We start from the raw sequence: 27,980 nt of genomic DNA on the forward strand, positions 1-27,980 counted from the left end.
GAAACAGAAATTCATTTTGGGGATTTTGAAAAATTGATGGGTTTACCCTCTAAGTAAAAGTGTCTCCAGATATAGAATGGATTGAATCTAATTAGTCATCTGCCCATTCCAGACAGCACGTTATATTTCTCCTTTATCCTTATATAAATTCATTTAGACTTTCCTGGGGCCTTCCAAGATAAAATTTTATTGAAAGACTTAATTCAGATTAAAATTCTTAATGTTCCTCACTTGCTGGAACAACTCCAGTTTTCCTTACTCTGCCCTTATAATATAATGAGCAAACTGGACAAGAGTTCAGTTTGTCAGGGCACTGCAAGTCCAGATCAGCTTTCATGAGCAGAGATATAATAATTTTCTATCATATTTCAAAGCAACTGGTATTGGCAACTCTTCACAATTTTTTTTCTTTTAAAGCATGCATTTGACCATACCTTTAACAAGAATATAGCCTGTTCCACAGGAGGACATGGAGTTTCTAGAAGTCTTCACAGCACACTCTTGGTGACTTTTTAACAACAAGTGCATTTAGGACTAACTTTAAAGTCAGTTGATCTGGCTTTAAAGTTAGTCCTAGATGCACTTTCTTTGCAACAAGAGAACCATAGCAACATGATTAAGGCTGGCACACGATCCAGTGTTTTAATTCTCTTGGCAAAAACTTGTAAGTTCCAATTATAGCATTTCTTTTTTTTTTTTTTTTTTTTAAGAGATGCTTAGGAAGGTCTGATTTCACTGTGTCTCAGGCATATGGTTTACAGAGCAGCTCAACAGGGAAGGAGTTACTTGGATACACGAATAAATGCTACATTAAATCACAACCTTTAACAAAAACGGGGTGATGGGGCTATGTGTGAGCAATTATGCTGCACAGGGAAAAAATATACATCTCTGTAGTGTACCTACAATGCCTGCCCACAGATCTGTCTCCCTGGAAATGCTGGATTAGTTTCTGGAAAGAAACAACTACCTCTCCTTGTTCCAAGGCAGCCACTTAAGAATTACAAGTTGCTGGATCTGTTCAGGATTATCAGGACTCTCCTGCTGTTCACCTCTTTGCAAAGCCTTCTCTGCCACTGGACTAAAGATCTGATCCTTACAAGTTTCACCTGAAATTCATTAACACAACATTCAGGCTTTTGAAACTCCCCAATAGAAAAAACATATTCTAACACAGAACCAGCCTGTGGTAAAAGAGCAAAATTTCTTTACCAAGCCACAGCATGGTAATCTAGTGAAGTGTATTTCCAAGTTAATTGAATGCAAAACATAAGGAAAGAGCCTACAGGAAATAAAACATGCAATATAGAATCTACACGAAGTTCTACACCCTGAGCTTGCACACAGAATTATCACAGTGCCTGAACTGAAAGGCAGTTTAATGCCTGTAGCTTGTTCACTCTTCTTCTCTGCACCAAACTTTTTCTGCATGAATGGCCTTTGTGTGCCATCCTGTCCACCACAGGGTTTAAGGCAGATTTTTCTGCTAGAAAAGCTCAAATGAAAGCAATTCAAGATCAATTGTTCGCTCTGAAAGGAAGGTTACAACTGTCATTCTGATACCAACGTGTGTTGTGGTATCTCTCTTCCATAATGCAGGATGTGGTTTCCATAGAAATATCTTCTTACATCAGTACCTACAAGCCCTCCAATTATTCCCCTTTGGACACCTCATGCAATCCAATAAAATCTTTTCAGAGCAGGGAAATAACTAGGCTCAGCTACTACTTAATTACTTGGTGAGAAGAAAAAGAAAAGCACACTTAGTAAACAAAAGCTTTATTTAAAACAATACATAAAATTAAGAACACGTACTGCAAAAAAATTTTATCATACCTGGAGAAATTTCTCTACTGTTACAAATTAAGAACAGTCAATTACAACTTTTAAGATCATACTGAATTTTGCTGGTTTCTGAACTTACAATTATGGTGTCGATTTAAATTGTTTGGTGGCTTTTTCTCCATCTAAGTCCCCAGGACCTTCTCTTTTCCTGAGTCCTTTATGTTGCTGAGCATCACCTGCACTTTGTTCCAAGTTCTCCTCTTCAGGACCTTGTGAGTTGAGAGTCCCTGCTGCTGTTGTGTCATCTTCTTTCTCCAAGGCATCTCCTGCCACTTGCCCAACTCCAGGAAAGCAGTCAACACCCTGAAATTAGAGCCAAGAGAGAATGATCAGCAAATTATAAACAAACAAAATAAACAGCGACTTGATCCTAACATCAAACATTTCTGTCAATCATGGTTGCCATAAACGTGCAAGGCAAGAAACTCAGCTGCATTTTTTTGTCTAGAACAGCTTCATTCCTGCTGCTCTGCCTGCCTTCCCAAAGTGTCAGCATAAGGAAAACTGGGAGCACAGGGAGCCTTGATCTGGCTGGGTGGGCTCTGGAGTTGTGGCCACAGCACACAACAAGAGCGTGCACCACAGGGGCTGGAGCCATCACAGCTCCCCTGGGACACTGAGGGCTGAAGGAAACAAATTGATTTGATTGTGTGGCAACCAAAATGTGCTGGGGAAACAACCCCTGCAGCTCTCTGTTTTGCTTCCACTCATCTCGCCTTTTTCTTTATTACTTGAAAAAGCTTCATTCCTGTGATTTGTTTTCTCAGATGCATGGCTTAGGCTTCATTTAAACCTCACTGCCTGTTTTAGGCCTAGGTGCTAAAAAAGCCTAAACATGGCCAGATCTGCAGCTCAGCAGTGAGATAAAATAATTAGGACAATTAAGAGTTAGGCCTATTCATTCTGAAGTCACACTCAAGCTCCTGCACAGAAAAGATCACAAGTGGAGTTCAGAAAGTTATTCCATATGCAAGCACAGAATTCACAGACTCACTAGGTTGGAAGAGACCTTCAAGATCATCAAGTCCAACCCAGCCCCCACACCTCAACTAAACCATGGCACTGAGTGCTGTGGAGGCCCTGGAGGGGCATCTCCTAAGTTACACCCTATTGGCTCCTTCCCCTGTTCCTGTGCCTGAACATAGGTGCTCCTGAGGCTCTCCCTGCCTTTTCCCTGATTGGGTCTCACCTTGATACTGCCTGGAGACCAAGGTCAGCAGGGAGGCCCGTGGGGGAGAGAGCGGGACCTTGGGCAGCAGTGTGTGTCGGAGAGGAGAAGATCTCACCGCGCAGCTGAATTAAACATCTATGGATATTATGCAAAAGCCTTTTTTGGCTTCTTTACCCTGGACTTTACTAGCAGCAATTCAAGGTGCAACAGAGTGCCACATCCAGCCTTTTTTTAAACATATCCAGGGATGGTGACTCCACCACTTCCCCATGCAGGCCATTCCAGAACTTTATCACTCTTTCTGTGAAAAACTTTTTCCAAATATCCAACCTGTATTTCCCTTGGTGCAGCCTGAACCTGTGTCCTCTGGTTCTGTCAGTTGATGTTTGGAGAAACAGACCAACGCCACCTGACCACAGCCACTTTTTAGGAAGTTGTAGAGAGTGATAAGGTCACCTCTGAGTCTCCTTTTCTCCAGGCTGAGCACCCCCAGCTCCCTCAGTGGTTCCTCACAGGGCTGGTTTTCCCAGCCTCTCTCCAGCCTTGCTGACTCCTCTGAACGTGCTAGAGTGTCTCAATGTCCTTCCCAACCTGAGGGGCCCAGAACTGGACAAAAGACTCAAAGTGTGGCCTCACCAGTGCCAAGTACAGGGGTAGAATGACCTCCCTGCTCCTGCTGGCCACACTGTTCCTGATCCAGGCCAGGAGCCATTGGCTTTCTTGGCCACCAGGGCACACAGCTGGCTCATGTTCAGTCAGCTGTTGACCAGTACCCCCAGGTCCCTTTCTGCCTGGGCACTGTCCAACCACACCATCCCCAGCCTATAGCATTGCAGGGTTATTGTGGCCAAAATGCAGGACTCAAGCCCTGGTGCAGCTTGGCCACTGCAGTTCTGGGTTTTTTTTGGTTTTGGGTTTGGTTTTTTTGGTTTTGGGTTTGGTTTTTTGTGGTTTTTAGTAAAACAAAAACAAAAACCAAAAAAACAAACAAAAGTCTCTCCAAATACATTTACTTATCACCAATGAAAATACTATACAATAGCCCAGGAAAGGGGTGGGAAAAAACAAGGTATTAAGTCTGGCTTTCATCAATGTCCTTGTCAGGATCCATGGCTGCTGCTTTGCTCTCCTGCTGCTGCTTCTTCCAGAGCTTTGCCATAGCCAGGAGTTTGAGCTGATTGGCAGTGTCTTCTGGGAAAATATAATCACAGTACTCCTCCCATCCAGCATCAGACCCATCTTCAGCCTGCAGCTTTCTCCTCTTCTTTATTTTCTCAGGCATCAGTTTATCTATCCTCTCCTTAGTGGCAGGGGTGCCAAATTCATCCTTGAAGCTCCTCCAGGACTCGAGCAGCACGACCCTCTCCTCCTTGTCCTTGCAGCTGTGCATGGCCTCATTGGCCTCCTCGTAGATGTGCCGGCAGCGCTGCAGCCGCTCCTCCTGCCCCACCAACAGCTCAAACTGGGCCAGGCTGATCCACACCTTGCTGTGCTGCATGTGCTGCAGCAGCCGCCGGTAAAGCCTCCTGGTTCTCTCACACTCCTCTTGCTCCATCTCAAAGTCAATGTAGGATTTCCAAAGCACCTCCGGCATGTCCAGCCAGCTCGTAGATGGCCCTGGCACGGTCGATGTCCCCAAGGATGGTCTCCAGCTCAGCAAACTTAATCCAGGACGTGCAGTTTTCCGGTGCAAACCCCAGGAATTTTTCATACAACTTTCGGCAGCGGTCAAATTCGCGCAGCTGTAACTCCAGCTCAATGTAACCTTTAAACAGTTTGTTTTTTGGACATTTACCTATGGATGTCCCCAAAGCCCTTCTGGCAAGCAGGAGGTTTTCCTGGCGAATTTCAGACCGTGCATACAGCAGCCACATCTTGGCAAGTGTAAACTTCTCGTGGGGCAGGAGCTCAAGGCATGCCTGGTACACCTGTCTGGTTCGCTCTGCATCCTTTGCCTCCAGCTCCTCGTAGAGTGCATAGTTAATCCAGAGGTAGATGTACCTCTTCCAGTGGCGTTTCTCCTGGATGGGGGGCACAGTAGCAATGGCTCTCTCGTACACCTCCCGCACAGTCTCGGCGTCCATGTCGCTCTCCACCAGCTGTAGGTAGTTGAACCACGCATCATAGTTGTGGGGGTTTGCCTTCACCTCCTCCTCATACTGGAATCTCCTCTTGCAGACAAGGATGTCCTCAATTCCCCTCCTGTCTCCAAACTTCTTCTCAAAGATGGTGTAATTCTTGAGGAGATCGTGGGCATCCTGCTTTGGAATTCTATCCAAGGCATACTCGTAGATTACCCTCACTCTATCAAATTCTTTCTGGTTCTCCTCAAACTTGGCAAATGCCACGTACAAGTGCTCATCCATGTGCTCCTCCCCAAAGAACTCCACTGCCCTCTCATACACCTTCCTGGTATGGGCTAAGTAGCTGTGCTTCTCCTCGAAGCATGCATACTTGATCCAGTTCTTCACACTGGGGTGAACAAGGACAAATCTCTCATAAATGCTTCGTGCTCTGTCCACCTCTTTGTATCTGAGCTCGAAGTTGATGTAGGAATGCCAGGCTTACTCCTCTGGCTGCCACTCCATCCACCATTCAAACACCTGGCGTGAGCCAGCAACGTTCCCCAGCATCTCCTCCATGTACGTGTACTTGTACCAGAACTGGTTCACCCTGGGCAGGGTGGTGATGGCCCGGTCCCAGATGTTCCTGGCATGGTTGACCTGGTGGTTCTTCATCTCCATCTCAGCATATTTCAGCCAGAGGGTGACATTCCTGTAATCCACATCCAGGGCACGCTCATAAATGGAACGAGCTCTCTGGATTTCCTTCAGACTTTCCTCCCATTGTGCGTACTTTATCCAGTTACTGATAACAGTCCTGTTCTTTCTTATGTTATCTTCAAAAGTTTTCCTCTTCCGGAGTTTATAGTCATTTAGCTCTTCAACATCTGTGATCATCTGCTGCGGAAGTGGTGGGAGAAGCTCGAGTTCTCTCTCCTTTGCCTCTCTCAGAAGTTGCTCTGCTGTGATCCGAACTTCAGCAGGTGCCTTGTTTTTCACCTTTGCCACTTTGGGGATGTGCTGCTTCCCAGGCTCTATAGATGCCTATCTTGCTGCCCTGGCCCGTAGCTCTACTCTTCTCCTAAGATTATTTGCAGCAATTAATTTTAAGTTCTTAACTAGATCCTATAACCTTAACTGCAGCAGTTCTTTAAAGTTTAGACACAATTCGCTCAAAAAAAATTCTACTGCTCAAGCAGACAAAGTCAGAATACAACCTGACACCCTGTGGGTCAGGGTGTTGGCAGCAGTCCAAATAAATGGTGGCTGCAGCTCTCCTGGGGTGACAGGTGTGGTTCTGTTGTAGCACTGATCTTGTAGAAGGGTGGAGTTTCCCTCCGAAGATCCAGTGGTGGCGTAGAAGTATTCAGTCTTCCTCTGGGAATCCAGTGGAAAAAGGCTGCCTGTGGTACTCCAGGGCCCATGTTATATCGAGGTGGGAATGCTTGGCTCCTCTCCCTGGGCGGAGCATCTCCCAATGGGATATGTAATCTTGTCAGTCATGCAGGGAGGCTGAATGGGCCATTAACAGAAGATATCTCCTGGAGGGAGGATGGGTCATGGAAGAGATAAAGAAAAACTGCCCCACTTGGTTTTAGCAAGTGTTGATAGAATACACCTGGTTACATCTTGCAGTGCAAGTGTAACATCTAAGACAGTTAAATACTACTTTTCTATGTTGTAAGATATATAGTTGTTTTCTTTTAAGAGATAAAACAACTCCAATAAAACAGCTGTGATGAAACAATGACTAACGCCTGTTTGTGGACAAAGAAGATACAGTGTGTTCATCCTTGATTTTGTCAAAGGTTGTATTGCTTGTTACAATCTCTGCTGTTTTATCTTCCATAGATAAGACAGAAGAATCAGTAATGATTCTACATTATTACTGTTATTGATTGGAAGGTGTTTTCCTTTGTTTCATTTTACTGTCATAGGAACATTACTGTTTAGAAAGGGAGAAAGGCACCAATGGAAAACAAGGTCATAAGACGGCATTAGTTACTGTACCTTATTCATCTGGTCTAATTGTCTGGGTTTAGTAGTTGGAGTCTTCTCCATACAAGAGCCCACTTCAGCTTCTGGAGAAATTGGGGGAATATTTTGCCACAGAAAGAGATTAAAAAGAAAAAATATTATCATATTTGCACAGCTATTTCCATTTAAAAAACCACTAGAAAAAGCCACCTGACTCTCACCTACAATCCCTCTTGCCTTGTTTTTGTTAATTAACCAAATCAGATGGCCCCATGACACTACCACAAAAACCTAAGGTGAACAACTATACTAGAAACAAAATGTCTGTGGGTCTTGAAAGTGCTGCTAAATACATAATCTGTTCTGCTCTTACATCTAGAAAACTCCAGAAAATACAGGTACTCTGACCAATTCTGATTAAGAATTATATGCAATCACTTGAAATTTATTTTAATTCTTCTCAGCCTGCTTGGTTCTGCATTAGCTTCACATTTACATGCTTTATGCACATTACTAAACTACTTCCAAACAGTTCTGTTCACTGCCTGGTAGATTTAGCAACCACAACCAAGCCATGTGAAATGATTTCCGTTCCTCCAATCAGCCCCAGAAGAGAAATGTCATTATGTTCCTGTTGCTGAGACTATTTGATGAAACTAAATCTCATACATTTTTCAAACAATAAGAATTAATTCAGAATGAATGACTGCAGCTATGTGTGACAACATGCTAAAAAGCTTGATTTTTATAGATATATGTGCAGACAGAAATGTGTGTGTGTGTGTGTGTGTACCCTATGTATCTGTGCACATCCAAACTGAAGTATCAGCTGCAGCAGAGGGCTGCAGTTTATATGAACTGCCACTAGATGCAGCCACACCACCTTACAAAATTGAATATTCTGACCTCAAGATTACAGAAACCTGTTTTGGAATATGTATGAGTGTAGAATTCCTACAAGAACATTAACGGTATTCAATCCTGAGTACTGGTGGGGGAAAAAACCCATAATATGAGCAAAATATTCAATTTTTCTTCTCAGTAATTTTGTTCCAAAACACAGCATTGCACAGCATTGCAAATGTCAACAGGAATCTAAGAAATCAGAGCAGAATAAGACTTGTCTGTTTTCACAATTGTTGTCATAGATCCTGATTGGAGCTGACAATATTGAATTACATTTTGTTTTGCTTTCTGCATAACAGAGAAAGTAGGAATGAAGACCTTATTCCCAAGAGACACCCCTAAAGATAGAATCATGGCATCATAGAATAGTTTGGATTGGAAGAGACTTTTAAAGGTCATCTAATCCAATTCCCAGCAACAAGCAGGGACATCCTCTACAAGACCATGTTGCTCCAAGCCCCACCCAACCTGATCTTGGACACTTGCAGTGATGGGGCTGCCACAGCTTCTCTGGGCGCCTTGTACCAGAGCCTCAATACCCTCATAGTAAAAATTTATTTCCTTATATCTAGCCTGAATCTATCCTCTTTTAGTTTAAAATCATTATCCCATGTCCTGTTGCAACAGGTCCAGCTAAAATCTTTATCCCCACCTTTCTTACAGTCCCTCTTTAGGTAGTGGAAAGCTGCGGTCAAGGCAGTTCCCCAGCCTCGTGTGTATTTTTTACTGACAGCAATTCTGGTGGAATGATATTTCCCCACTCTTTGGGTCATTCATCTATTTGTTTTTCTAGAAGATGGCAAAAAGAAGAAAGAAAAAAGAAAGCATCCTCTCCCCCAGGATCTGCTGAGCTTTGATCTGATCGTAATTCTGTTCAGTTGCCATTAATAAACTTCACTTAGCAAGATTAAAGGTTTTGCTGGTTTAAAGCACGAGGAACACAGATATAATGGCTTCAGAGGAACCCAGCCTAGGGCTAAAGTCTGACTTAACTCTCCTGTGGGTGCTGCAGACAAGATGAAACGTGGTGTCTCAACAGAAGGTTCCCGAGCCAAAACAGAGCAGGATGGATGTGGGAAGGCATGGGAGAAATTTGCTGTACTTCCAGAAAGAGACAATGTGTGCCCTTTTTTTGGAACCCAGAGCTTATCACAGCTTGTGGGCATGCAGCAGAGGGACCTGCCTGGGTCCTCCAGCCACCTGAACAAATTACATCAATAAGATTCCCATATGAACTGTCAAAAGGTTTCCCCATTCTGTCGCTATCTTTTGTGAAGCAGGCAGAAAATGCTCCCAGCAAAAAGGATTTACCCTGTAGGAGAGCACTTGGAATCTTCCAAAACCCATAATGAAAACCTTTGTGTTTCCATCCAAGAATGGTATTGGCAGCAACTGAAGGTAATTAAACACACTGCCCACTGGCCATACAAATTTTTTCTTTATAACAATTTCAGAGAAACAAACCCCTGTCTATAACCCAGACAATGTGTTGTGCAACAGGGATTTTTTGGGCTAACTTCTACCCTGCTCTAAGTGCACTGCAACAGGAGTTCCAGCCACTTTATGCCAAGGCTGTGCTTTGTTCAAGATCTCTCAGATGCTCTGTGGTTCCATTTCATTACCTCATAATTTCTAAGAATTGTCCTGTTTACTGTGAAAAGATGAGGAAACTGGCCTGCACACTCAGTAGTTCCTCCATGCGCAAACATCAGAGACATCACCTCTCCATGATCACTACCTAACCCTTGGTTACATTTCTTATCTTTATAGAACTATAACACATACAAGTTCACACTGCCTGTTTTAACTCACTTCCTGAAGGGGATGACTCCATCTGAATTTTTAACCAGATATTCAGTCGCTGGCTCCAATCTCCTGGTGCTTCCACTTCCCACAGTCGCTTCTGCTCCTCAGGATGAGCCTGCAGGAATTTCTGGCATACTGAAAGGAGAAACCAAGGGGTAAAGTATGAATGAGTGAAAAGTACGTTGGAAGAAGGAGAATGTTCTATCCCAGTAATTCTCACAGACCTACTTCCATTAGTTCCTTTAGAAATCTTTCTTCTCCCTTCTCATCTTCCTCCTCTTTGTTCTCGCTGGGACTTTTAGGAAATGTCTATGTGAAATGGCCTAAATAGTCATGTGTGCATCCTGCCATCTGCTTCAATCTAGATTATTTCCTTGTGAGTGCAGAAATAAAAGACTAGAAATGATTTGCTATGCACCTTCTACTGGCACTGCAGCACAGAACAATGTCCAGACAACCAGTGGGTTTCACAGCAGTGTGGGGTTTTTTACCCTCACTACTCTGAAAGGAAAGGGGCTCCTCTATCTTCCAGCTTTGGCCATTCAGAACGCTACTTCAATTTCTGTTTATAAAGAAAAGCTCTGCTTCAGTTTGGTTTTGGGCCAAAGTCACCCTCCTTTTCACTACACCTACCCTACGCCCCATTGTTAGGTTCATTTATTTCTTTGGATGTGGAAAAGAAGAAATGGGAAGAACCAAGAGAAAAATTACAGGATACATGTGACAGATGTACAATCACCTTTATAAACCATATTGCCACAGATTCCTACCACTGTCAGTACACACACTGACCATCCAAAAATTTAGGTCTGCTTATGTTATCAAACTGAAGTATGTTCTATTTAGTAGTAACCTTAGGATGTGTGCAGTGTCAAGAGGAGGCCCACACTGTAGAACAAACAGTTCAAAACATTTACAGGGCATTTTTCAACTTCTCTTAACCACCATCTTATCAGTTGCATCAACTGCTCTAAGATAGTGATCTGTAAACAACGAAATTACTGTCATTCTCTGTCCATTGTAGTTCATCATACTAAAGAATGGGTCATTTATCTTCAACATTCAGTTGAGTTTAACAATGGTTTGTCGAAACAAAAACCCTAATTCTGGTATGTAAACATTTGCCTTACACTAATGAGCAGATCACAGACATTAATTTTATCCAAGGATATCCAGACCAAATTAATCATTCCAATAAAAGCTACTAAAACTAACATATATACTAGAGTCCAGGTATCTGCCACAGAGCTTTTTCCTTCCTTCTAGGCCTCTACAGCAGCTTAAACACCATGTCCATGTTAAATAAACTGTCCACAGCTTCAGAGATTTCAGTACAGAGATTTAAAGGTTGCATTCATTTGTCAAAGCATGAAAATGTGGTTCCAATGAAATTAAAAACAGACAGTGACTTCAATACGCTCAAAATTTAACTAGCAGTATTGGTATTTTTATAAAAGTAAACCTAATTAAAACATGATGCAAGTCAAATCTATTCACTATTAGCTCTAAACTTAATTGAGACAAAAGCAGAGTCTTCCAATATATTGCTAGTGTTAACACATAAGAAATGCAGCTTTCTCCTCCATGCTTTCTAAAGCCCTGAGGTCTGCCAAAGGAAAAATGCATATTATTGGGAGAAGAGAAGGAATGCTGTCAATACTATTCCCCCCTGAAATCACAAGTAGCAGTACCTGCTCGGGTGCTTTTGAATATATTCAAGGGCACATAATAACCAAGAGAAAGAACAGATGGGGCCAAAGTTTCGTTGACACCTATTAGAAAATAACTGGAAAGCTGTAAGTCAATCAAAACATCTCCCCAAAAATGATGGTGAAGACTGCACCACACAGAGAGCAACCTCAGAAAAAAGTACTTTTCTAAAGAAGACACTTTTATAAATAACATGAGCACGGATTTTTTTCTGTGAATTTTACTAGCAAAACCAGAGTTTTGACCTGAAGACAGAGAAGATATATGACTACTCTGTGATCTTTTAAAAGTGACAAATGTTCAAAGACAGTTTATACAAAACAAGTACTGATGTAACTGTATGACTGAGTAGAGCCTGGGTACTTGGCTTATTAAACGTAATTTCTTAAAAATTCAAGATCTACCAGAGCATTATGTGCACAGTGTGGGCTTGACAAGTTCTTATGAGTCTTTTCCCTGTGATGTCAAATAAAATGTGTAAGTCCCTGTCTAGGGCAATGACATAGTTCTGAGAGAGAGCAGCTCTAGGAACACAAACTGTCAAACAGGCACCATGAGTTTTGAGCTTCTTGTTGTCTTACATAAATATTGGCCTACCTTTCCACAGGAAATTCCAGATGGCTCCAGAAAAGGAACCATTTACAGGCAAACAACGGTTCGGTTCAGACAAGGGCATTGAACTCTTACACAGTGAGGACAATCTTCCCAAGACCATATTGAAAATTATACATTATACATGACCCTTACCTAACGTGTCCACATCAAAGGATTTACCTTGATACATGGCAGCAGAAATAGGGCAGCTGATCCCCAAGGCATCCTCAGCCAGGAAAGACTGACAAAAATCATGCAACATTTTCATCCCTAGGCCACCTCTTCTGTACTTTCTCTGGACAAATATAGTATCCAAAACTGGCAGCAGGTAACACTGACTGGTTGTACCACCACACAGGCTCCCTGAAAACAGACAGGGCAAAACACATCCATTTACAAACAAAGTTGGTATTGCTGTACCAACTGTTGTGTGATTTCAGCCACGCACACCGCCCTGGTACCTTTCCACAGGCTGTGAGGATGATCCCAGCTGAAGTGTATTTGCACAGACAGCAAAACACTTTCCAGGAGGATGATTTTTCCATGAAATGGAGAGGACCTGCCTAATGTGGCTGACAGGTCTCACCAGAGTCTTTTCCAGAGTCTGATTTTTCATCACACTAACTTGGTACACAGGCAATGTATATAGGAAAGCTCACTGCAAAGATTTAAATGGTCTAAAACCAAAGAGATATAAATATTCAGAATGTAATGTCAGTATACTACTTTAAAAAAACAACTGAGTGGTGCATTTTAAGAAAGCATTGTTAGAGCTCCATTGTAAGTCACTCCACTTCTACTGAGTGATAATTTATCACACATGTAGGTGCTTCTATTCCATCACCTGAACTATCACTATTAGTGTCAAACCAGGGGTTTCACTCAAGGACAGTCCTTGCTAACAAACACATTAAGTCAGTTAACTGAAATCACAGGGTCATGACTTAATGCTCTACATGTGGACAAAATACAGACTCAAGCATAAGACTCCAAACTATTAAAACTAGTTCTCAGTGAAAATTGCCCAAAATAACCCCAAAACACAGAATCAAGGGATTTATTTTGCAATCACAAATCACAAACTCAAACTGGAGTCAAGAGAGAATTGATTAAGAACAGACATTCAGCATCCAAAATTTTGATGTTCACCCTAACCAACCTAGAGTCCAATTGCTGCATGCAGAATACCCTAAAAATAGAACTTTAAACTACTTTACAGAATAATCACTCAGTTCTGAAATAAATATCCAACATCAGTTCCCCAACCATCTAAATACAGGAGAAGGTCCCCATAGAAAAACCTCATGGATTTATTTTAATTTCTAGAAAATATTTATGAAGATTTTATGCTGCTTATGAGCACATGGCAGGTTAAACACAAATGGATATCCAGGCCTATATAACAGAAAATGGTTACATTTCCATACTTTGTTGAATGCCTTTTGCTAAATTCCAATAAAAGACTTTTACTTAACATATTCTTCTCTTTTTCACATTCCCACAACTGTCTTAAACTGGGGTCTATTTCTGCTCCTTTGGTTGGTGTCCAGCACCTTTCACCGATACTGGACAGGCCGGACTTTTACTACTCTCTTTTCTAGGATGCCAATCCAGCACACATGACATACAGCATACATGACTATTTTTAATTCTAGACCCTGCTTTGTCAAGCTCACCATTTAGCAAGAATCCATGTCTCACAGACTGAGCCATGCAACAAAAGTGTGTAGCTACATAACCATCCATTCACATCTTGATTAAGCTTGGTTCACTCCTGCTTAACCAAAGTGCATGCTTAACTTCAAACACATGTTCCAGCACATTGTTGGAAAAGGGTGGGTTGTGGTGGTGTTTATAACCTTTCAATATTTGTAACACATGATGGGTAGTTACTCTTTTTGTCATAAGCCAAAAAATTGAGTATATCCCCAGTCCCATTGTTAGCTGCCAACCCAACAGAGATGTCAAATTCCAGCAGAATTGCACCATACGTTCTAAGGGACAAAATTTTTCTCATGAAGTCTTTAAGAATCCCTGCATGTTGCAAGTGTTCTTTTAAGTATATTATTATCTCATATAGTCTGTCTCCTATAAATCCTGATGAGAGTGCTGTGCAGCAATCCCAGGAGCTGAGTGATTTATGTCTGAGCTCCTAATTTTGTGTTGAGAAGATGACAAAAACTTGTCATGTCTAAAGGCACCGTAAATAAAGAAACCATGAAGCCATTCTTCACCTTGTCCCTGGGAAACACATTAGGAGAGTCACAGCCCACAGGCATTTGAAATAAAATAAACAAACAAACCAACCTTTGGAACAAAGGCCACTTTGTCCCTGTTTCCCACCAAATAGCACAAGGTTACCGTAAGCTAATGGTGGCCCGGAGGTGGCCACTGGGCTCTCACACATTTGGTTAAAAGGTTTGTTTGGAACACACAGACAAAGTTTTGAGGTGAAGGAGGAGACAGGGAAAATAAGGGCATTGGTGATGGAGAGGGAAGCATTCATGCAGCCTGTCCTTTGAAAGCCTTTGATCTGCTTGGTTAGGTCACGAGTGCCAAATGACCAACTTAGGAGCCAGCAAAATGGCAAACAGATATTACAAGGGCAGGAAAGCAGACAGCCATTAGCATTCCCAAAGAGCCACAAACCAGAAAAAAAAAATCCAGTCCCCACATCCAACAGACCCAAACAAAACAAGGTTGTGCACACTGACTATTTCCCTACTGAACAACTTGGCTTGGCACACACATGTTTGGACAGGCCTGAGCACTTGTGTAAAGGGTGGGGAATATTTCTGCAGAGCAGAACCCAAGGTCAACCCATTGTGTGAGTTTGTATGTGAGAAGGCGAACAAAGGTTCTGGCTTCAATAAAATTAAATGAATTCATGTCTGGACTGGTATGTAGTCATTTCATTTTCATTATAGCCAGAACCTTCAATCCACCTCAGAAATGCACATTAAAAATATTATTGCTAGCAAACAGAGGGAGACAAAAGCAATTACTCAACAAGATTTCAGCTAATTGTCTGTCAGGTTAAATTCAACGCCATTTTTCTTTTTATTTTTTCTAAAAGAAATTGATGTAATTGATGAAAAAAATCAAATCCTGTTATGTTTTTAAGGATCTCTTTCTACAGGATAGCACCTGGGCCACCAATATCAAAAGGCATTTCCAAAGGTTTGTATGAAGAAAGGTGTGAAATGAATTTGAGCTCAGGAAACCACTTCCAAGGACCATCTCTAAGGCTCTGGTGCAGGAAAAAAGCAGAGATAGGGCCAGGGATGCTTTTTTGCCTAATCCACATCTGCTTAAGAGTGTGTTCCCAAACTGTGACTTGTGGAGCATTTCTAAAGAATGAATGAGAAGCCAACAATGCGCTTACTCCTAATACACCTGTATGTTTTACAGAGGACTCCGTTTGGTTAAGGCTGGTTTGATTCACATCACTCCAGACTTTTACTACTAAGATTTGCCAGGAGGGAAGGGGCAACCTTTGACAATCTGACTCTTTTGTTTTTCATACTGCAGGCAGCTTGGTCTGCAGCTGGGCAGCTCACGTGTGTTACAGAGACAGTAATACGTAACAGTAGGGGGAAAAAAAAGGTCTATAAAAAGGGATTTTGTTCTGGTTTGTTCTTAAAAGCATTAAGACATTCCTGGCTCACTGCATCCTCCAACTTTCTTGTTGATTTATTTGCATCATGAATCTTCTACATTCTCCTGGCATTTATGTAAAGGTGGAAAAGTCCATTTTCAGTAATTACTAGTCCTCAGTAAATAAGAAAGGAAAAACTTTCAGGGAATTACATGGTCTCACTGCACAAGAAACAAGTGTCAGTAACCGTGGTAATTAATCCTACATCACTACACAGAACACATTCTTTCTGAGGTTTTCACACAGAGCATGAAATAAACACTTTAAACAACATAAAACAGATCCCAAACCCCAAGTATCTATATGAAGGCTTTCTGCAAAATATTTCATTTTCAGGTTGCTGCCTGCAGAGGAAGGTACAGGAAGAGGGAACTGTCATTTCCTATTGTACCTTTAAGTAGCTCCATTTAGTGAGGTCTAACTGCTCAGCTGTCTGATATGGAAGCCGCTGACATAGATAAAATTGGAGACATTTATCTTGGCACGTGACAAAGTGTCTTATCAGCCTCATTAGTGGCTTAGTACATCTCATCAATCTTTAGTATACCCAGTGGTAAATGCTGCATGCCTGTCATTGGACAGGAATAGGCACATTCCAGAGAGGCCAAGTTGATGATCTGTGCAGTCATGAATAAATTTTGCTTTAATAAAGGTGTCTAATGCTCACAAAAAGTGATAGCCTTGAAGAATGAGACTTCTGTTTATCTATACAACAGGTGCAGGGTGGCCAGTGCCAGAAGTGGCCAAATTGTCTCAAAACCTTGACTTGCAGTGGTTACTGCATCTCTGAGCAAGGCGGGTGCTCGAGACCATCTGTGCCTCTTTAGCTGGACTATTAAAAGAGATCCAGTTAAGGATGGTCATAAGATGGATGGAAGCATGGAACTGAACCAAAATTACCAAGTTCACTTTGTACAGGCCACCTAGGAACTGGCAAATGGAAATGACATTACAGTATTGCCAAGACAGTTAATTGGAATCACTGAAGTCCATTGAAAATTTAGTTTGCATAACGACACATTAAATCTGTAGCAAAGATAGAACAGACTCACTGTCCCTTGGTCACCACTTCTGTGATTCACCCAGAAGACTTATGTTTGAAAGAGCCATGCTCCACAGACCTTTTCTGGCATATTTGCCTCCACTGAAGCATGTTTTTTGTCATGCTGTAGATAATGAAAAATTCACAGATGAGAAATACAGTTGAATACAACATCAATATGAGAATCTCAATTATTCAGTGAAGAAAATCAAACTGGAAAGAATGGTCAGGTAATTGCAGAGCATGGAAATAAAGGGAATCAGAATCACAGGGTGGGCACAAAGGAAAATAATTTTTTCCTAGGACAGAGGTTCAGCACAATATAAAGTCCTGTAGTTAAGCTGCCTCTACAAAATGTTCTGACCAGCACAGCAAAAGTAAAAAGAACTTATATTATGATTTTTAAAAATTAATTATGAAAATATGTAAAACAGCCTTGTGAAATACAGCTTCTGAGTGAAGATATTTATCTCAGTCTGTTTTGGGCCTAATAAATCCCGGACTCTTCTAAAAAGTAGAGAGAATAGAATCAGCCACAGCATGGCTGGTATGAAATTGAAATCACAGAACTTCAGAAAGAGGAATTATTTTCTAAATGCGTACATCAAATAGCAAAAAGCAGCAAAAACAATCAGCTTCAAGCTTCCCGAAAAGGCTTTGGCAAAAGACTGCAGTAATTTGTGACACAGGCCAAAAACTAACAAATATAGCTGCCCAGAAAAAAAAAACACTGGCAAGAAAAGGCAGATGCTGACAAAGCTGGACTTGAAGGATTTGTATTTTATGTGGACCTGGTTTAAAACCAAACTGTGACTCTCAACTTACTCAGAAACAGTTTCAACTTGGCTAATACTCCACCCATAACAGACTACTGTGCACATTCATTTCACTGGAGCGTGAATCATGACAGCCCCTACAAGTGTTTCTTTCCAAAAGCTTTGCTCAGGAATATTTATGGACTTTAAGGAAAATGCACTTGTGTTTGGCATTACAACCAGTTCATCAGCATAATCAGAGACACAGACAAGGCTCCTTGATCAGAGGTTGAGTCCTGATTCCTCACTGATGGTGCAGCAGCACCAGCATGGTGCTGTACAAGCTGTAAAAGCTACACCTCCGTTGGTATCAGGGTTTTTCCATCCCAAGGAACAGAACATCTCTTGTTGCTGGCCTTTGGGATTGCAGCAGAGAAGGCACCTTCAGAGTGTCCTCTGGAATCCAAAACAACCCATCCCTCAAGCTGTTTTTTTCTCCCATTTTGCATGGATGGCTATTGAGTCCTGATTTGGGCAATATCTTACTTCCAAAGATCACACCTTCTCTGTGCTTAAACTGCTGGTATCAAGGTGATTCCCATGAATCTTAAGCCCAGGCTGGTAACCAGCTCCCACATGGGGGCACAGGCTCAACTGCACAACTGGAGTTATTCCAATTAAGCCTCTTCCACTCCAGACTGGTTAACAGCAATTATTTGCATTAATACAGTGTTTAATAAGACCTTTACTAAAGTTAATCAGGTACCCCTAAAGAATTAAAACACATTTTGTTTCTTTTCTATGACACTTAATCAATTAATTATGAAATCAGTTAATCATCCACCTCTAAACTGGGAGTACCACAACTACACAAAGCATTCCAGGACTGATCTAGTGCACACACCTTCCTCTACACAACCCAGCCACTGCTCCTCACACATCCAAGGATCCTTCCTCTTCTTGCCACCACCAACTCCCAATATGTTTATCCACTGGGAACTGCACTTCTTTTTCAGGTATCATTCTTTCCAGGATGCAGTTCTCCATCCTGTGGATAGGCCCTACATTCTTTGTTCCTAGATGTACAACCTCCTACTTGGCTGCATTAAGCACATTTTATTGGAGTAAGCCAGTACCTCAGATCAGAATGGGGTTTGGAACTTTCATGTTTAAATGAAAGTAACATGGACGGCTTCCAAATTCTGGGAAGGTTTGTTCCCCAGATTAATTCTGAGGGAGATTTCATATAAAAATGTAAATGAGAGCCAGGATTATTTATACTGAAAGATAAACAAAAGGATTACATTTCTAGCTATTAGGAACCAGTGGAAATGTGTCTCTAAAATGACCTTACCTTTCATCTTGACCGAGTAAAAGGCAGCAGCCTCGCCGTTTCTCCAGAGTATCTTGGCACGCTCGGTGGCAGAGTGAGGTAGAAAGAATGCATCATTAGCTGAACTCCCTTCCAGCATTCCAAAAATAATGCAGTTCAGAACAAAGAGGACAATCCTTTCTCCAAATGTCTGGACCTAAGAGAACAAACAAAAACAGACCAAAGAAAAATGAGGCAGAGAATAGTATTTTGCATCTCATAAAAGGTTTCAAAATCAAAAGAGGCTGGGAAGGAGGAGGTCAGGAAACACATACACTTAATTTGGGGAAAATACCTCCTGAGTTGGTTCAGCTAGAATAACAAAACCAGTTTTTCCTAGTGTTTCACCCTCTATCCAGCGGGCATAGAATAATTTAGTAACTATTTATAAAGTTTGACATATCTCTTATTGTCACAGAGAGGAATTCTAAAGCAGCAGAAGTATCTTGATTGCAGTCACAGATTTGGAACCAGGATCAAGGCAATCTAATCCTACTCAAAAGTGAAATGAAGACTGGATTCACTGTGGGCCTGATCACATCTCCCCTATTACCTGTGTTGCCACAGCATCGAAGAATTTCGTGGGCCAGGACCTTACTGAGACAGACACTATACAAAACAGAGAATGGTCAGTCCCAACCAGCTATAATCTAGGTGTAACATGAACAATTATTCTGTGCTGAATTCTTAGGAGACAACTGACAGGACAGGGAGATGAAGGAATCTAAAGGATCAAGATTATATTGATCACCAAAGTAAAAACTGCTGCCAACAAGCTTCACACAAATGCTGAAAAAGAAATGAGAGTTTCCACATGCAATGACAATTTACCTTTCAGCAATGAGCTAGTGGGGGTAAGATTTCTATTTTCAGACATTATTTTCATTCTCTGTTGATACAGAGATGCTTGAAAGCCTGAAGGCCTGTGTCCCTGCTCCAAGCTCTATCTTGCAAGGATTGGTATTTCAAAATCCCTCCAGTTCAGTTACCCATAAAAAGTCTACTTAATTCTGCAAATAATTAAACACTATGTGCGACAGGAAAAGATTATAAAGGAATGGAACCATTAAGGACCAAAAATACTGAGAGTTGGGTAGGAAACAAAACTGACTTAATAACCTCATGGCAACACAGCTCATACGCAGCAGGCATCTGACTTTTTGGTTGCAAACAGACTCCAGGCTACCCAAATCTTTCAAATTATGAAAAAGTAGTTCTATCTAACCAAGATAATTTATTTGGAAAAAGAATTATGGATATGGAAATGACTAAATAGCAACCATTTCATAAAATGAATACAATATAAACATTATCCAAGGGAAAAAAATCATAACTAGCTAGATAAGACATTGTTCCAAAGGGTAGTAACACCTCCCACCAGACAGTTAATGTGAGAAATTATTGCTAATGTAGTAATTCAGTTTATGATTATTCCTTTAGTAGGCAGTGAGGGTAAACTAAAAACCAAAAGAAAATAAATCCCACAGATGAATCATAAGGTGCATGCACAGAATTGTTTAGAGAGGGCTAATGTGCATGTCACTGTGTCCTGGAGACGGGAAGCACTTGGTGAGCCACAGAGCCCACATCCCACAGGTTCAGAGCAGGAGCTGTTGGAGACCAAAGACAATTCCATATAATTGCTCTGGCTGGGAAACTCCAGGGTAAAGGCAACTGTTCAAAATAGCATCCTCACCAAAATGAGCCCATCTCTAGCAGGATCAGCTGTCTTCACAACATCTTCCACAGGCCACCAGCGCTGGCTCAAATAAACTGCCAAAACTACAGAAACAAAAATAGGGGAGCACGTTACCCACAAATACAAAGTAGGTTCTCAATTTTTCCACAGGCAGCCTCAGATCTACTTCTCCCTCCAGCTGACTCCAGTCTGTTCTGCTGTGAGACAGAAGAACAACAATTGTATTTCAATTTCACCTCCCTGTCCCTTGATATCCAATTTTCAGTACTGCACGAGGCATCAAGTGAAAGTAATTTTTCTCAGGAATTGATGTGACTTTGGTGTGACAGCCTGTGTTCTATATGAATAAAGCACTTCCTGCTTAATACTAAGTTCAATAGCAGAGTAGGTTTGAGTGGCATTTGGGACAGTGGAGCTACCTGGATAAAGGTTTTCAAGTTTCTTTCAAACTTTCCCCTGCCCACACACACATATTTGCATATATTTGAGTGCACATATTTGCACTCATGCAAGTCAAACATGAAAATTCTCCTATCAGCTTTATCAAACAGAGAGCTTTTCAGCTCTCTCTGTGGTTGAATTTCTATCTATGGGTAGCTTTAGAGTACAGACTCCCAAATCTCTGCATGGACAGATATTTTCTGAGGTTCAAATGCACACTGAGAGGTTCCTATCAACAGAAGACAGACATAGACACGCATAATGAGATACACTTTTGCTTCAGGGCAAAGTGTATCAGCAACCCACGTAAGTCAAGTCCTCATGTAGGTGTGATGTAAAACTTGCACCCCACTTCTTCTCATCCTTCCTCAATTTTTCACATTTGCAGGAACAAGTATTTAAACCCTACTCCTACATGTTCATCTACAGAATTCATTGCCTGCCAATAGATTTACAAGGAAAAGACTTGAAGCAGCAACAATGACACTGAAACTACTTCCAAGCCTTGTTCAGAAAGAAAAGTTTTGACATGGGGTCATTTCAAAGGATAGAGAATAAATTTCAAGGGTTTAGATGAGGTTTTGGAATAAACACAGAAATCTGATCATTTATGACCATAAACACATCAAACAGCAAATATTTCAGCCAAAATAACTCTTTAGTATCCGTGCACTGGTGACATTCACCTAAAGCACATGGCCATGATTTCAGGGTTGCTCAAGAACACCAAATAGGGCACCTATCATGTCCATTTTTATATAGAAAGACAGAATATAATATAGGAAGAATGTTGCAAAGAACAGCACAGAGTTCACATGTCTTGAGTCCTAAAAGAGTGCTCCAACAACTGGCTCTAACCTACCCAGCTAGGGACAAATATAAGAAAGTTCAAAACCATCTGTGAGTTAGAAACAAATTCACACACAAGGAAATGAAATGACTTTAAGGACAGTATTCATCATTTACCTGTTTTAGCCTCAGGTTATATGATTGTCACTGATGCACACAGGTTAATTTCCCTTTTTGCTTCAGCCTCTATCGCTCCTGCTGGTTTTAAGGCTGGAGATTCAGATTAGCTAACTTATATTTCCAATAAATTATTTAAGCATGTGCCAAAAAGCATTACATTTTGTGTGCTGGGTTAACAAGGAAGAAGTATTGCACGCAAGGGCAGATGCCTGTTTATAGCAGCAGACTCAATTCATTAAATATTATGCACTTACTTGCATGGGATTTTCACACTCTTTCTGTGATGGATTCAATCTGTTCCCTCAAACCCTTCCCTCCGCTTTCAAATGCAGCAGCCACTGCTCCATTACACATCCATGAAACATGCAGCTACAAAGGGAGCTGAGTCACACAAAGGGGACATAATGGGCCAAATGCTGACTTTAATAAGAGCTGCAAAGAGGTTTGGCACACAGTTCAGACATACAAGACACATAGTAAAGGTCAGAAAAGTTTTTTAAAGCTTTGAGGAAAACAGGAAGATGCATAACCATGTTGGAAGGAGTTGCTTTTATAGAACATTTACTGTGCTATTCAATAATTTAAATGTGTGGAAGGGAACACTAGTTGACATAGCAACTGTCACATCACATTACTTGAGCAACCTTATCTATATGGATGCCTTCCTTGAAGGAAAAACATTTCTCCAGATTTCACACAAACATATGTACTTTGCTTTTTGTTATCATTTTTCAAGTCAACATCTGGTCCACAGTTAAATCCATCCATGCTTCCCCATACTCTCATTTTCATTTTATAATCAACTTTGAGGAACACTACTTCAAATGCAAACATGATTTGTGAGACCACATGTTCCCTCTCTCTCCCTTCCCAGTCTTGTTATTCTTTCTAAAACATTCAGTCAAGTTCACCTGATCACAGGAGATGGAGCTACTGCCAACACACATCACCTGCACCCTGTGAGTCAGGATGTGTGTGACTGCAGTGACCTTGCAACTGCAAAACCTGATGTGCTTGATTGTGCAGTTGCAAGACCAAGTGAAATGCATTTCAGGTCACAATTAATGGGGTTTACACATGCTCAGGTGGGTGGCTTGCCCTGTAAGCACCAGCTTGCTAAACCTCAGTACTTTCATCACCTGCACTCAGACAAACACAGAGTGTTGCAAGAAGCTGACAGGCAGTGGAGCACAGGATTCCACAGCACAGGGTGTTTGGAATCCAGGACTGAACTGAATTAGGCACCAAACATAATGCAATTGTGATTATGAAATGTCTGCTTTTGCTGGGCAAACATGGATCCCTTCCCAACACAGGCCTGGATTATATTTTTACTTCCTAGGCTATGCTGGCCAAATGTTCCCACACTGGTGTGCAACTATTTAAATGAAATGTGCACATCAGGATTCTACGCACAGAGCAAAGAAGAAAAAATAAAGCAACATCCAACTTGGCTCTTCTTTTTCCCCTGCCTTATCTGAATTGCTGAAAGACATCCCTCAGTTACAAACTAAATGAAGGTGATGTTACATATGAGAGAGTAATTAGAGTTAATAAATATCTAAGATAAAGTAGTAGCACTTTCTGTAAAGTCATCTTTACCTGAATCCCGTCACTGTTTCAGATTGCTGACACACTTAAAGAGGTCACTTTTGTAAGACTTCCACTGTGTAAATACTCTGACACTGGAACAATTCAGAAATCCCACTCTGAACTGCATCCTGCAGCACTGACATACCCTGAACTAGCTGGGTCCCACAGTTCCCTGTCTTTAAAATGGAATAAGAGCATTTCTCACTCTTTTCTAGGAATTTTATCAAAACAAATATATTAAAGTTTGGGAGGCAGGCAGATTCCTGATGGAATGGCAGCCATTCAAGTTTCTCAGATCTTTCCTGCAACCAGTTACATTTTCTTCTACTATTCAGGCTTCACTCAGTGATTTGTTGCAAATGTCTTGTGATAAATGTTCCAAGGCATCTCACAGTTATTGTGAATTATTACATGCAGCATACAGAAAATGCCACAATAAGGTATGTTTATTTAGTGTTATAAAGATGTTAATCACCCATGGTATGCTCTGTAAGCCCTTACAATGCAATTTACATTCTCATAAAAATATCTGTACAGATATACTAACAGAAAACAACACTCAGCCCATCAAAAATAAATTTAAAATGCTTCCAACCGAGACCAAGTCCTACAGAAAAGCTGCCATACCCATTTTCTCTTTGAAATATGCAGATAATTTCAAACCACAAGCTACTCATCACTTCTGGACAGCCCATCTTATCAAGATGATCAGAAATAAATCTCAGTGGTGGAATCCACCACTCTTTAAACCAATTTTCAAGAATTAAACACCATCAAACTGAAACACAGTATCTGTGGACAACCAGGAAATTTGCTTCTAAGAGTGCTCCTGCTGCGGAAGAAAACTAAAATGCAGAGGTAGAGGACAGGTAGAGGAAGAGAAGATATTAACCACAGCAAGATTGTTTCCCTCTTCCATCTGGATGAAACTTGTTTCACAAGAAAAGTGTAAAGCTCAAGTCAGGAAAAGAAAATTATGTTACTTGTTAAATGTTTTCATTTTCTGCCCTTAAAGTCAAATGTCCTTAAAGTAACAAAGACTAAGTTAAAATATATTGCCTTGCTCTGAAGGAATTGGTTCTGAATTAATTTGAGCTGTTCACTGGTCAGAACAAAAGGTCATGTAGGTGAGCAAATCCAGGTGGAGTTTCCCCATTAGCACAGTCTGCCACCCTAAGAGTCAATTCCAAATCTGCTGAGCTGTTGGAAAAAAATTAGGACAAAATACTTCAAATGTATATACCCATCTGTATAGGTATGCACACACATCCCAGCAGGCTTTAAAGAACTAACTAAAATTTATTAACACTCATCTGAAAAAAAAAAAAAATCACATTGGTCAAATTTGATGTGTGCAGGAAGACTGGCCACATGTTTATAGTATATAAAACCCAGAAACAAGTTCTAGAAAACCCTTTAAATCACACTTTTGGAAGGAAATATCAAAAGCCAGGTGATGTAGCCGGCTTAGAGATCTCTCTGTTCTTCTGACTCTGGACTGGTAACTTGAGCTGAAATTTAGCAAGGGAGGGTCACAGCAGTCAGTCAGGCTGTTGTTTGTACTATAATAAGGTGTTTATTCTGGTAGGTTTAAGCTTTTAATGAAGATAGCTATCATGTAATTTAGGCTCCAATTGGACTTGTTTGACTTGTTCCTGTGAGAAATCATTTTTCCTTGTGTGCTTGTATCTCATTAATACTTCTTGTTCCTAATACTAAATGAGATCATTTAACTGAAGAGCTCTGCTAAATGCACTTTCACCTGCATCTATTTAATAATTCTTTGTTTCTGCACTGTAGTTACAGATCCCAATTCCTCTTGTGAAGCCTAAACTAACTCAGTGCTGTTTTCAGCCATATTCCTTTGAACATGAGTCAGGAGATGAGCACAACTGCACCAAGAGCCAGTCTGGCCTCTGGTGTAGATGCTTCTCCCCTTTATCACACCAGTGTCTATGTCTCTTCAGAAAAACACTAATGGAATATATAAATTAGTGTCAGAAGAGTAATTCTGCATCAATAGTTTTAGAGGGACCAGGAAGTCTTTTGACTACAGCTGGAACTTGGAAAGGTCCCCTGCCTTGTCCTGTGAACCACAGCCCATTAGCAAAGGTCCAACTGAAATCTTGTGTAGAAGGAGCTGGGAAACTGCAGAGTTCACCTCTAACCACAGGTGATCTTAATCTGCTTTTTGTTCTTCTGAAGAAATTTCCTGGTCACAGGGTAGGACTGAACAATGAACACCTACACTAACAGAACCTGTTCTAGGAGTGCAAGATCATTACCTGCCACATTTGGAACTGAACAGAGGATTTTGCTCTGCCTTTGCTATATTATTAAGAATACTGGCTATTAAAGCCTTCCAGGTATAATTTATAGCTTATCCTTTAAAAAAAAAAGTACACTTTTAATGACAGATGTCGTTAGCTGGCTGCCACATTTGGAAGCTGGAAGTTTAAGAGTATTGTCACTGTATTTCCTAAGTGACACAGTGAGTCAATCCAAAAGTTCATGTCCTCATTGCAGATATTCCAAAAACTCTACAGCCCATTGCTTCACAACAACACCAACACTCCTCACCTAATCTACACACCAGCAGATAGTCCTCACACACCAGTACTGGAAATGAAAGTCAACTAAACCTAGGACTGAAAAAAATATCATAAAGCAAAAAAAAAAAAAGAAAGAGTAAGAATCAGTAAGAAGCAATACAATTCATACCTGTATTGTATTGTTTAAGGATTTCAGGATTCTATCCAAACCATAATGTGTTTAAATTTCACATCATTCTGAATTAGAAAAATATTATCCTGTTGAATAAAGTCAGAAAGAATAACAGATTTACCCAAGGAGATTTTTCAGCTATCAGCAGAGAATTTATGCATAGAATTTAAAAGCCCTGATTGTCAATTCTTCCATCTAATCAGCAGTCCACTGACACAAATCCTTGACAGATAAACTGAAACCACTTCATATTCAAAACAAAACCCAGAATATTTAAATACATAAACAAACAGACCATCTTAAAGGTAAAGAAATTACAACTACTCAAATTTCAAAATATTTGGACCAATTCTAACCTGTCTTTTTATCCTTTGGATCAGTTAACAGCAACAGTTTGCAAGTAGGATTATTTCGGTAGAGAGGGACAAAACACACACAGGAATCTTCAAGTTTAACCTAAAAAACAAACAAGCCCTGTAGCTCTTTGTACTGTAAAGCTCACAACAAGTACTTCACATATCAGATGCACTTATGACATGTTTTATTGACATGCTTTGCTGACATGCATGGCACAAGTTTAGCACAACATCCTCTCAATCCTCAACTTCAAGGCACTGAAATACACATAATATTCTAATATCATCCATAAGGAAAGTTAATTTAAAAGAAATCAAGCTACTGAAGTAAGTGAAGACCTTGCTGCTGACTTGCCCTGGTTAGTACATAACCTGGCTTTGAGCACTGTCACACGCAGACAAATGGTGCTATGAAAGACCAGACCCATCAAATGAAAACAAATACAACTTGCACTTCTTACAGCATCCTCCAGCTGAGTATTTGTGGTGTTTTGCAAACAATGAATTAAGCCTCAGGGTACAGGGAGTATCAAAGCATTAGGGCAGTGCCTGGGCAGTTTATCTTCCAGGCACAGCGAGGGTAGATAATTGGCACAAGGTGGTTAAGCTGAAGGCAAAGCTAAAATCAAAATGCAGCTCTCAAGCTTCTGCTCTTAGACTAAACTTTTAAATGATGTGACACAAACACAAAATTACTGTGCTCAAACAGATCTATATGCATAGAAATGACGATTTCCATATGAATATTGCAAATGCTGTCATGTAAGTTTAGGTACAGGCAAAGAGCGTGCATGACTTAGCACAGTATGTACTGTACTTTCCAAAATCTGGTCCATTGTGTATGTGTGGGTGTGCCTCTCTCTCTAATTGCACCCATTTGTCAGTTTGCTATGAAACTCAAATCAGTCACGTGTTACATTTAATATTTCTTGGTACATGGAAGAAATATGAATATGGATTATTCTGGATAACAACTCTAAACTGAAACCAGTGTTCAGTAGTTGATGAGTGCCAGAATCCTGGAAGCATCTATGCAAACACTGGACTCCAGAAAAAAAAAAACCCAACAACTTGAAAACTGCTTTTAATCTGTATTCATGAGCTTGCCTAAATCTGGGGATTCAGTTGTTCTTTGCATGCTTCAAACATAACAGCATCAATGTCATTACAGCACCTGGGAGCATTTCCATAATGAAGAGGCCAGGACTACTTCCAATACTGCCATGATTGTTATTTTGTTTGGTAAGGTAATGTGCACTTTCACAGGTGTTAACAAGAGCAGCATGAGCCAAGCACAGC

At 40.8% G+C, this 27,980-nt stretch overlaps 2 protein-coding genes across 2 annotated transcripts in view; both read right to left on the reverse strand.

The window, feature by feature from the left end:
* Window positions 1-1,820: 1,820 nt before the first annotated feature.
* FAM169B (family with sequence similarity 169 member B) overlaps window positions 1,821-27,980 on the reverse strand; it is a 39,544-nt gene continuing 13,384 nt past the window's right edge. The window contains exons 3-9 of the mRNA XM_030955385.1: window positions 26,682-26,781; window positions 20,596-20,681; window positions 18,882-19,056; window positions 12,253-12,435; window positions 9,775-9,903; window positions 7,090-7,160; window positions 1,821-2,148 (exon numbers count right to left, since the gene is read on the reverse strand). Coding sequence (XP_030811245.1) covers window positions 1,927-2,148; window positions 7,090-7,160; window positions 9,775-9,903; window positions 12,253-12,435; window positions 18,882-19,056; window positions 20,596-20,681; window positions 26,682-26,781 — 966 coding nt within the window. The 3' untranslated portion in view covers window positions 1,821-1,926. The remainder of the gene's footprint in view (window positions 2,149-7,089; window positions 7,161-9,774; window positions 9,904-12,252; window positions 12,436-18,881; window positions 19,057-20,595; window positions 20,682-26,681; window positions 26,782-27,980) is intronic.
* Window positions 4,089-5,991, reverse strand: LOC115907452 (crooked neck-like protein 1). Its single transcript, XM_030955384.1, is given in 2 exon segments — window positions 4,089-4,617; window positions 4,619-5,991. Coding segments are annotated over 2 exon segments (1,887 nt in total). The 5' UTR covers window positions 5,977-5,991.

Source organism: Camarhynchus parvulus, chromosome 10, assembly GCF_901933205.1.
Source record: "Camarhynchus parvulus chromosome 10, STF_HiC, whole genome shotgun sequence".
Classification (NCBI taxonomy): Eukaryota; Metazoa; Chordata; class Aves; order Passeriformes; family Thraupidae; genus Camarhynchus; species Camarhynchus parvulus.